The sequence below is a fragment of the Danio rerio genome, chromosome 13 (genome assembly GCF_049306965.1).
Source record: "Danio rerio strain Tuebingen ecotype United States chromosome 13, GRCz12tu, whole genome shotgun sequence".
NCBI classification, from domain to species: Eukaryota; Metazoa; Chordata; class Actinopteri; order Cypriniformes; family Danionidae; genus Danio; species Danio rerio.
Window position 1 is genome coordinate 56,328,607 of NC_133188.1, and position 11,394 is coordinate 56,340,000.

An 11,394-nucleotide genomic window follows, 5' to 3' on the forward strand; every position below is an offset into this window, starting at 1 on the left:
TGATTGACAGCTGTGATTGACAGTTTCTCAAAGCAGCGCGTCTGAGCTTCAGCATCTTGTTCTGACGTTCTTCAGGGGGGTGAAGCATTAATGAATGCCTGATGCCTATAAAATAAACAATAAAAACAGCTCAATCATGACTATAGAGATGTTCAATCGGTAATGCAAAGCATCCAGAAAGTGTGTGTGTGTGTGTGTGTGTGTTTCTGATAAAGATGTTTCAGCGCCACCTGCTGGACAGAGATCTACACACATCAGTTACGCTGGAGTGAGAGTGTGTGTGTGTGTGTGTGTGTGTGTGTGTGTGTGTTGATAATTAGAGAAACTGCAGAATGATGATGGAGGTTGTTAAAAACAGAAGTGTGTTTAATAATGAGCAGCTTTACATCTGTGACCTTTAAAAAGCAGAGGAATGATTACACACACACACACACACACACACACACACACACATACACACCACCAATAAACAATAATAAGCCGATCTGAGCGCGTGTATAAAGCAGTGTTGTAAACAGTAATCCTCAACTGAAGCAGAAGCGCAGTGTGTAAAGCAGTGAGCGAGTCCTGTCCTTCATGCTGGAGGCACTTTCAGCTGTGGAGGAGAACATTTGTACAGCAGGAGCAGAACTGCATTATAGAATCATTAATCAGGAGCAAACCTTCATCAGTAATGCCTCAAACAGCAGATCTCATCAGTTCCAGATCCTCCAGAATCTCCAGCAAACAGACGTCCCTGAACACCAGCAGAAACACATCAGCCTGAGGAGAAACCAGCAGAGCTCAGAGCAGCAGATGCAGAGACCTGAGAGTGCTGGAAACATGAGCAGAATCTCCACTAATACAGGATTAAACACTGACAGACGCTCAGAATCCACTGACACATGAGGGACCGGCGCAGGTGATGTGCTGCTCAAACATTCATCTCTGATCTCTGCTTTATATTCAACACTACTGCAATCCTGAAGCGGTGCAGGCCAGCCCAGCGTAATGAAGCAGTCAAACAAGACCACCTCTGATTGGCTACTGAATTCAGCCTCTTAAATCAACTGAAAACTGGCATCCTGCTAAATTACTAGAGTAACTACTGCATCATGGCGAAGGGAACAGAAATGAGAGATTATTATTCAGTTATGTTTAACAGTAAACATTTGGAAATATTCCAATAACACATGGACAGCAGGGGAATAAGGGTCGGTTCACACAGAATGTGTCTTTCCATTGCAGTATACATCTGTACTATTGCTTTCAGTGTAAACACACGCCTGAGAACAGTGAATGAGCATTACACTGGCGTCTGATGAAGCGCTCAGCACCGCAGCAGCAGGGGTTTCATGCATGTCAAGTAATAAAAGAAGATTCAAACTTTAAGTGGTCGTGAAATGTAAGTTTTGATTGTCAGTTTATTATAATAAATTAAATACAAAGCAATAAGCACGAATAGGAGTTTAAACATCACACTCTAGGCTGATACCTCGTGTTTGAATATGTGAAAACATTTTTGTTGGTTTTTATGTTTGAATTACCCTCTCGTGTCCCCTTATTCATAACTCATCATTATTCATAATCCCCTTATTCTTTACTAATGAGCTATAGTTTGTAGAGAGACTGTAGTCCTTCTTTTATTTGTACAGTAAATCTTTTATTGTTATAAATAAATAAATGATGATGACGCCATGTGATCGGTCATCATGACTGCCACAACTTTGAACCCTGAAGTGTCCGGCTCCGGTTACAACTCCGCCCCCGCCTGTTGTTATTAGCCAACCCCGATCACCGGCTGCAGCCATGGTTCAAGTTGAACGCACCTAATGACTCATAGCTCCGCCCTAAAGAACAGATAGCTCTGCTTTAAGGAACTGATAGCTCCACCCTAAAGCATTAATAGCTCTGCCCTATATGACTGATAGCTCCGCCCTAAAGAACTGATAGCTCCACCCTAAACCATTAATAGCTCTGCCCTATATGACTGATAGCTCCGCCCTAAAGAACTGATAGCTCCACCCTAAACCATTAATAGCTCTGCCCTATACGACTGATAGCTCCGCCCTAAAGAACTGATAGCTCCACCCTAAAGCATTAATATCTCTGCCCTATACGACTGATAGCTCCGCCCTAAAGAACTGATAGCTCCGCCCTAAAGAACTGATAGCTCCACCCTAAAGCATTAAAAGCTTTGCCCCATACGACTGATAGCTCCGCCCTAAAGAACTGATAGCTCCACCCTAAAGCATTAATAGCTCTGCCCTATATGACTGATAGCTCCGCCCTAAAGAACTGATAGCTCCACCCTAAACCATTAATAGCTCTGCCCTATATGACTGATAGCTCCGCCCTAAAGAACTGATAGCTCCACCCTAAACCATTAATAGCTCTGCCCTATACGACTGATAGCTCCGCCCTAAAGAACTGATAGCTCCACCCTAAAGCATTAATATCTCTGCCCTATACGACTGATAGCTCCGCCCTAAAGAACTGATAGCTCCGCCCTAAAGAACTGATAGCTCCACCCTAAAGCATTAAAAGCTTTGCCCCATACGACTGATAGCTCCGCCCTAAAGAACTGATAGCTCCACCCTAAAGCATTAATAGCTCTGCCCTATATGACTGATAGCTCCGCCCTAAAGAACTGATAGCTCCACCCTAAAGCATTAATAGCTCTGCCCTATATGACTGATAGCTCCGCCCTAAAGAACTGATAGCTCCACCCTAAACCATTAATAGCTCTGCCCTATATGACTGATAGCTCCGCCCTAAAGAACTGATAGCTCCACCCTAAACCATTTATAGCTCTGCCCTATACGACTGATAGCTCCGCCCTAAAGAACTGATAGCTCCGCCCTAAAGAACTGATAGCTTCACCCTAAAGCATTAAAAGCTTTGCCCCATACGACTGATAGCTCTGCCCTAAAGAACTGATAGCTCCACCCTAAAGCATTAATATCTCTGCCCTATACGACTGATAGCTCCACCCTAAAGAACTGATAGCTCCACCCTAAACCATTGATAGCTCTGCCCTATACGACTGATAGCTCCGCCCTAAAGAACTGATAGCTCCACACTAAACCATTAATAGCTCCACCCTAAAGAACTGATAGCTCCACCCTAAAGCATTGATAGCTCTGCCCTATATGACTGATAGGTCTACCCCAAAGAACAGATAGCTCCGCCCTAAGGAATTGATAGCTCCACCTTATATGACTGATGGCTCCGCCCTAAGGGAATTCCATGTGACCAGAAATGAAGTCAGTAGTTGCGTCTCAAATGGCACACTATGCACTTATGCACTCAACAGCAGAGTGCATGTATATAGTGTCGTCCTGAATGGCACACTGATGTTATTTTACTACGTGGAAATTCAAATAGTTTCTTTGATGACGTTTGCTGGTCGCCAAATCAGTGAAATAAACGACCAAACTACCAAATAATACCTGCCGTGAGTATAACCGCATTCACCATCGGGAGGCGCTGTAATCACTCTCGTAGGAGAATTTTGCTTTCACAGTTAAAAATAAATGAAGTTATCCTCAGGGCCGGCGCGTCCATAGAGGCGACCTAGGCGGCCACCTAGCGCGGCAGTATAGAGTGGGCGGCATCCGCGACACCTCCCTCACCACCCACGTCCTCAGATATATTCGCTCATAGATGACAGAATACAGAGGACAGTGTCAGCGACACCTCCATCAGCACCCGCGCGTCCTCAGTTATTTCCGCGCATAGGGCGGCAGAATAAAGAGCGCAGTGTCCGCGACACCTCCCTCCCTCCGTCCCTCCCTCAGCACCCTCAGTTATAGTGCGCTGGAAAAGAGGTCCGCGACACCTCACTTCATTTTCATAACCGGTCACTTTGGTTTTCACATTGGGGTTGAGGGTGGCGTGATCGTCCTCTGCCTAGAGCGGCAGTTCAGCTTGCTCCGGCCCTGGTTATCCAACACGTGCGCCCGATAGCTCCGCCTCTTCTGCTAATTGCTTCCGTGAGCAAACCTGCAGTCGTGGAGTGTGTGAAGTGTCCACACTTCGTTATACCGGCTGAACGAGAGCATCATCCGGTTATTAAAGTGCTCTGATTATTGCTGGAGTTTCCAGTGTGAACACACGACTCACACTACTATACTATACCATGGCGTAGAATAGTGCACAAGTGTGCGATTTGGGGCGCAGCTAGTGTGAGGGGGAAGGTTTGGTGTCTGATTAAAGTTTGAGGACAGATTAATGTGTTCATCATAATGAAGTGCAGACGCATCGCTTCTAACAGCCGCTACTGTATACATACACACATAAGGAGAGGACACCGGGGTTCAATACTGACTTTAAATACAGCGCTGCTCACCACTGTCAGTTCCACAGCAGAGGACCAATCAGAAGAGCTCTGAGGCGGGGCAACTGTTGCGAGTGTTGGTCAGTGTGTGTCTGGACACACCCACGCTTCATGCTGAACTTCTTCCTGAGCTCTGAGTCTGAGCTGTCTGAAGAAAAGACGCATTCTGTGTGTGAACGAGCCCTCATTCTGTGTCCTGACCTGAGTACATCTGCGGGATCTGGACTGACTAAGAGCTGCTGATCATCAACACACACACACACACACATCATCATGGCTTCAGAAAGGTCTGCAGTCGGAGGTGTTGCATAATTATTACAGTAACAGAGCCTGTGAGCACCTCAGAGAAACAGCAGGATCACACACTCTCTCACACACACATACACACACACTATCTCACACACAATTACACAAACACACACACACACACTCATTAATTAGTCCACATGTGTTAATCGTACTATAGCTATGTATGTCAGTCACTATCATCAGTTTCTCAACCACGTGACTGAAGATAACCAGAGCTGCTCTTTATGTGACATCCTCTGAGTAAACACACACACACACACACACACACACACACAGAGCTCCAGCATGGTCAGCTGCTCGTGGTCTGGATTGTCGGCGCTGCAGAGGTCAGTGTGTTTCTGCTTCCCTGAGGCTGAACGGGTCAATGATGGAGTGTGTCTTTATTAAGGCGGATTAACCTCATCCTGAGCGTCTCACACACACACTCCTCTAGACTTTAGGGTGTGTGTGTGCGTCTGTCAGCGTCTGCAGGATCTCACTGAACGCCGGCCGCTCTTTAGGACTGGAGGAGCAGCAGCGGCGCATCAGACTGAAGAGCGGAGCGGGACACCCGGCTGGAGGAGGCAGACGCAACACACCACCACGCAGACCTGCACACACACACACACACACACACACACACACACACACACACACACACACACACACACACACACACACACACACACATACATACATACATACATACACACACACACACACACACACACACACAGAGGAATCAGATCCACCATAAGTGTAACGTGGTGTACCATAAAGCTTAGTGAAATGTACAAATAAATGTACAGGAAGGTAATATTAACAATTACCCACTAACACTACCAATTACCCAACATTACACTTCATATACAGCTGAGGTCAGAATTATTCAGCTCTCTGTTTATTTTCCCCCAATTTCTGTTTATCAGAGAGCAGATTTCTCCAGCACATTTCTGATCATAACAGTGTTCATAACTCATCTCTAATCACTGATTTATTTCCTCTTTGTCATGATGACAGTAAATAATATTAGACTAGATATTTTTCAAGACACTTCTATACAGCTTAAAGTGACATGTAAAGGCTTCACTGGGGTAATTAGGGTAACTAGGCAGGTTAGGGTAATTTGTAAGTCATTGTGTAACAGTGATTTGTTCTGTAGACTATCCAAAACAAATATTGATCAAAGGGGCTAATAATATTGACCTTAAAATGAGTTTTAAAAACTGCTTTTATTCTAGCCCAAATAAAACAAATAAGACTTTCTCCAGAAGAACAAATATTATCAGACATACTGTGAACATTTCCTCAATCTGTTCAACATCATCTGGGAAATATTTAAAGACAGTACTTGTAGACTTCAGCTACATTATATTTCAATATTACGCTGATGATAGTCATATACACGGCTGCATCTACACCCAGTCTGGCCCTCTCTCAACTGCAGATCACTTTAAATGCTCTTCAGCCTAATTGATCAGAGTTAAAACTAGTTTTAAATGCTAATAAAACTAAACTGATGCTATTTCTAAACTCTAAACAAGCTGAGCAGAAGCCGGGTGCTGTTACTACCGCTCAGGTTATAGACTGAATTGGTGTCCCAGTACAAATATCTTGGCATTTTAATTGATGAGACACTTTCGTTCAGTTTCCACATTCAGCAATTGGTGAATACATTAAAAGTGATTTGAGGCTGTGTTTTCAGAATGAAGATCTGCCTTTCTTTGGATGCTAAACTGAAGCTGGTTGATGCAACATTCATGTCGATGTTGGACTACTTTGTAATATGCTTTATGCATGAGTCTGCATATGAGTCTGCATGCATTTCATACTGTTGACCATGATGCATAAGATTTAGATCTCTCCTCATCATTGTGTGCTGTACACTAGGGTAGGTTGGTCTGCTTTGTCCATTCGACGGCTTACGCATTGGCATTTCCTTGTTTACAAGTGTTGATTCAGCATGTGGTTTTACCGCTGTCTCTCTCTCTCTCTCATGTGCAAATGGCGGATCTGTGTGAACGGCTGCAGATGAACACATCCGCATTTGCTGACAGACAGTTTGGGCTACTTATCAGAAGTGTGGAATTATCGGCTTGATGAATTTTAATTGATGAACATGTTTCAGTTTTCTGCCTCACCCAGAATCTAAGAATAAACACATTCAGATCATTTACTGTCATCAGCACTACTGAAACATGAAGAGACTTTCAACCAGCACAACAACACATGTGTCTGAAGAGCATCAGCTGCTGCAGCTCTAACACACACTAAAACACAATAAAATAAGCACATTACACTGACATCTCCTCACCGTGCAGTTACACGGTTCTCTCTGCCTTCTGGATGATCTTGACATATTAAGCAAACAGTGTGCGTGTAATAATTGTTTTTAAAATAAAAAGCCTTAAAATGTGAACAACTGATAAAAAACATCCCATAATGTAAATAAGTTGTCATTTAATAAGAATATGTCAATAACTCAATGTTGACAAAATGTCAGGCAGAGGCTTATAACTCTAAGGTGACGGTTAATTGACAGCAAACCAGTTGCAAGGCATCATTTAACTGGTGTTACTGTGGCAACAGAGGAGGCGCTTAATAAAAGCAAACTCAGCAGATGCTTTGAGCCCCGCCGCCACAAGGGGGTCCCCACAACCCACTAGTGCTCTGAGGAGTTTGCTTGCTGACACTCTTTTTATTTGCATTGTACAGAATTTATCTTCACTAACATGAACAGTTAGCACTTAATTATTTATAAATATTAGCGATGAACCGTTCCCAATACCTGGATCGGTTCAATACTGCATAGTTCTGCTGGATCGGGTATTAGCCTGCTGGTACCCATCCAAATCTGATCTTGCACATGTGTCAACAAAAGCCCTAATAATAATACATTTTAATAGTACATTTTATTTATAATGCGCTTTTCTAAAACCCAAAGCGCTTCAACAACAGAGAAATCAAACATGCAATAAAATACAAGAATACATTAAAATCCCCATAAAGTCCAAACCTACAGGTATTGCTGTACTTGAGGGAACATCTGGACACACACACACACACACACACACACACACACACACACTGACCTTCCAGCACCTGCTCGTCACTGAGGTGTGTGTAGGGCAGATCCGCCAGACTGAACACCTCCCACATCAGCACAGCGAAGGCCCACACGTCTGACTTACTGGAGAACTCCCTGTGCAGCACACACTCCAGCGGCAGCCAGCGCAGCGGGATCCACAGCTGCCCGTGCTGATAGTACTCACTGCACACACACACACACACACCAGCAGCACATCGGTGAGTCTAACACATCGACACTAGAGGGCGCTCCACACACACACACCACAGCAGCAGTCCACACACACACACACACACACACACCTCTTATAGACGTCTTGACTGAGGCTGAGCGCAGACACTTTGACGTGCCGCTGTCCGCTGATCAGGCAGTTCCGCGCAGCCACATCTCCATGCACAAAACCCTGCTGTGACAGATACTGCATCCCATCAGCCACCTGTGCACAGATGGAGATCTGCAGGACACACACACACAAATACATGGTCATAAACACACACACACATGCAGAGACACAGCTATGAACACACATACACACACACACACACACACACACACACATACCCACACACATAATACAACTTCATCAAATGCGCACACACTCATACACATACACTCTCACACACACACTGACTTTAGTTCTGGTGCTGATGGGGTGTGTGCTGCTGCTGCTGCTGCTGCTGCTCTGGATCTGCAGGAACTGTTTGAGATCTCCCTGTAACAGCAGAAGAGCTCCGTCATCGTCTGCACTGCTGGATAATCACCTCAGACACACACATGAGCAGCTGTGGCTAGTAGATCTCCAACATCACTAGCCACTCGCCGTCTTCACTAGCCACACTTCTCTTGAGGAAGTCTATTTTATATGCAGAGATCTGACTGAGGCATGCTGACATGACTTGATTTAGATGTTGTGTTGTGTCCACACGCCTCCGCTGCTCCTCTATTTCACTTCTTAATTCACACTTAGCTTCAAAAATCCATCTGAAACTAAATCTGGAGCTCTTGAGAGCAGCGGGACTGAGGGTACACGAGCATCACTTTTTGTCCAAGTCTATTTCTAAGAGCACCGATCACACTAATCACGCTTGCAGGCACAAGCAACTGTTTCTTTTTTAACGTTAAAGACTCGTGTGCATCACATCAGCTGTGCGTGACACTGAAGCCCCATCAGTGAGGGAGGATCAGCTGCGTCTCACCACACACGTGATCCTCTGCTCAGTTGGTATAGACTTGTTGTTTTAGTCATTCTCACACGCCATCCCTATAGTTAAACTCTGCTTTTCAAGAAAACTACACGCTGTCCAACTGGCCACAGCTGAAATCTACCCACACTTGTAGAGTGTTAATGTCGAGCCCCACATATAACTATATATGCATGTAACTAATTAAAGCTATATGATTGACCACACTGAGCACGCTGTATCCAACAGTCTGCAGTTATAAAGTAGAATTCACCAACAAATATGAAGAGTCGAAGCTGTGTGTGTGTGTGTGTGTGTGTGTGTGTGTGTGTGTGTGTGTACCAGATCCTCATATTCCAGCATCATGTAGAGCGGCTGTGTTTCCGTGCAGACTCCCAGCAGCCGTGTGATGTGTGTGTGCTGCAGTTTGCTGAACATCTGCATCTCTCTGCTGAACTCTCTCTGCGCACACACCTCTGAGCTCTGCAGACTCTTGACCAGCACCAGCGTCTGCTCCTCTGAGGCCAGCAGAGCGCGCGCTTTAGCCAGAAACACCTCGCCGAACACACCACGACCTGCACACACACACACACACAGTAACGTCACATGACACTGCCAAAAAGATACTTCACAATACACTATACTGAAACACAGGTGAGCTGGATTCTGATTGGCTGATGAGCACTCTCAGGTGTTTGGGTATTGTCAGAGAAACACACAGATAAAGCAGTTCCGTGCAGGAGTGTAGTCTATGTGTGTGTGTGTGTGTGTTACCCAGTGTGGTGATGTGCTGCAGGTGCGCTCTGGGAAACTGGTGTGTGTCACTGCAGCTCTGCTCTTTCTCAGGGTCTGCTGAAGCTCTGAGATCCGTCAAAGCCACTTCCTCCTGGAGCCCCGCCACCCTGTGGCCATTCAGAGGAACTGCACACACACACACACACACACACACACACACACACACACACACACACAGGATCACTCGAAGCAGTATAATTCAGCCTTAAGTGTGTGTGTGTGTGTGTGTGTGTGTGTGTGTGTGTGTGTGTGTGAGCTCTACCGTTCAGACACTCGGTCTCAGCCTCCGCTGCGGTGTGTGTTTTCTGCGTGTGTCTGCTCCTGCGTCTCTGTTTGCAGTAGAACATGAGCCCCAGCATCGCCATCATGTAGGCCACAGCCACCGCCACAGACAGCGCCACCGTCTGGAACAACTTAAACTGACTCTTATCCTCGTCTTCATCACGCGGAGCCGGCTTCTCTGAGGACACACACACACACACACGCACGCACACACACACACACGCACGCACACACACACACACACACGCACACACACACGCACGCACGCGCACACACACACACACGTAAATGTCATATTTGAGTGTGTATAGATCTTGAGTGTGCAGCGCAGTGCAGTGTGAATGCTCCTGGTGTGTGTGTGTGTGTGTGTGTGTGTGTGTGTTTCTCATACCCACTACAAACAGCTGCGCCGGTGCGTCTCTGATGCTGCAGGTGTTTCCAGCGATGCAGGTGTAGACGCCGCTGTCCTCACTGCTCACATCACTGATCACCAGAGAACCATTGGCCATCTGCTGGAACCTGAACACACACACACACACACACACACACACGTGAGGATCACACTCTCTGTAAGTCCACACTGGCGTTTCTGCTAGTGTTTCTGAACAGCTCTCCTCACACTACACTGCTGAACACACACATCACATGACCGCACACACACACTCTGGTCTGCGCTGCAGCGTGCGCAGCAGGTGTGTGAGCACAGCTCCCCAGGTGAGAGCAGCGCATGTCAGACAGTTGCTGAAGGGTCTCCCGCTGGGTCTGATCTCACTACAGGTGTTGATGGTGGTCTTGAACTCATCAGACAGCCCCCTCAGAGAGAATGTGTGCACCCCCCAGTGTTCATAAAGGACTGCTTCAACTCTTTCTGTCATTAATCTCTAACACTCCTGTCAGTGCAGCCTGCAGAACACACACATGCAGATCATTTATAATATGAAACAGCAGGTAAATGATGAACATTTAAAGCTCAGAGATCTGCTGCCGCGTGAGGTCAGGTGCGTCTGTATATCCTGTAGCCTTAAAGACGTGCACACGGCGGCGGCACACGCTAAACTCACACAGGAGAAGACTGGACTAGTGGATGAGGTGAAGGCGAGCAGCCTAATCCCTCACATGTTTCAGTTAACTAATTGTTTAAACACAACTCTCCTGGGGTCTGCTCTTCATACCTCGCTTAAATGATCTAAGATTATTTGGCAGATCCTGGATCTGTTCATCTTGATAACTGATCTCTGGATGATTTGGTTCTTCAAACAAGTTCGCGAATCAGATTAGAATGTCTGGATAAACTGATCTGAGATCGCTGTGTGTGTTGTGAAGGACAGATCTATCCATCCTCGAAATCATGATCAGCAGTGCAGTGATTGGCTGACGGCACAGCAGCGTGATGACATCATCTGATTAATATTCAATTATCCATGTGAGCAAAATTACATCAA

The 11,394-nt window shown here is 45.8% G+C and overlaps 1 protein-coding gene across 2 annotated transcripts in view; it reads right to left on the reverse strand.

The window, feature by feature from the left end:
* Positions 1-341: 341 nt before the first annotated feature.
* ptk7b (protein tyrosine kinase 7b) overlaps positions 342-11,394 on the reverse strand; it is a 61,250-nt gene continuing 50,197 nt past the window's right edge. Inside the window, exons 13-21 of one of the 2 annotated variants that reach the window (XR_012389015.1) lie at positions 10,344-10,471; positions 9,933-10,130; positions 9,650-9,796; positions 9,218-9,450; positions 8,326-8,406; positions 7,997-8,148; positions 7,699-7,877; positions 4,331-5,217; positions 342-762 (exon numbers count right to left, since the gene is read on the reverse strand). Coding sequence is in view for 1 of the 2 variants with exons in the window: in XM_073920374.1 (XP_073776475.1) it covers positions 5,057-5,217; positions 7,699-7,877; positions 7,997-8,148; positions 8,326-8,406; positions 9,218-9,450; positions 9,650-9,796; positions 9,933-10,130; positions 10,344-10,471 (1,279 nt within the window). In the remaining variant the exon portion in view is untranslated. Of the gene's footprint in view, positions 5,218-7,698; positions 7,878-7,996; positions 8,149-8,325; positions 8,407-9,217; positions 9,451-9,649; positions 9,797-9,932; positions 10,131-10,343; positions 10,472-11,394 lie in introns of both variants that reach the window. The other variant, XM_073920374.1, reaches the window with a different exon arrangement.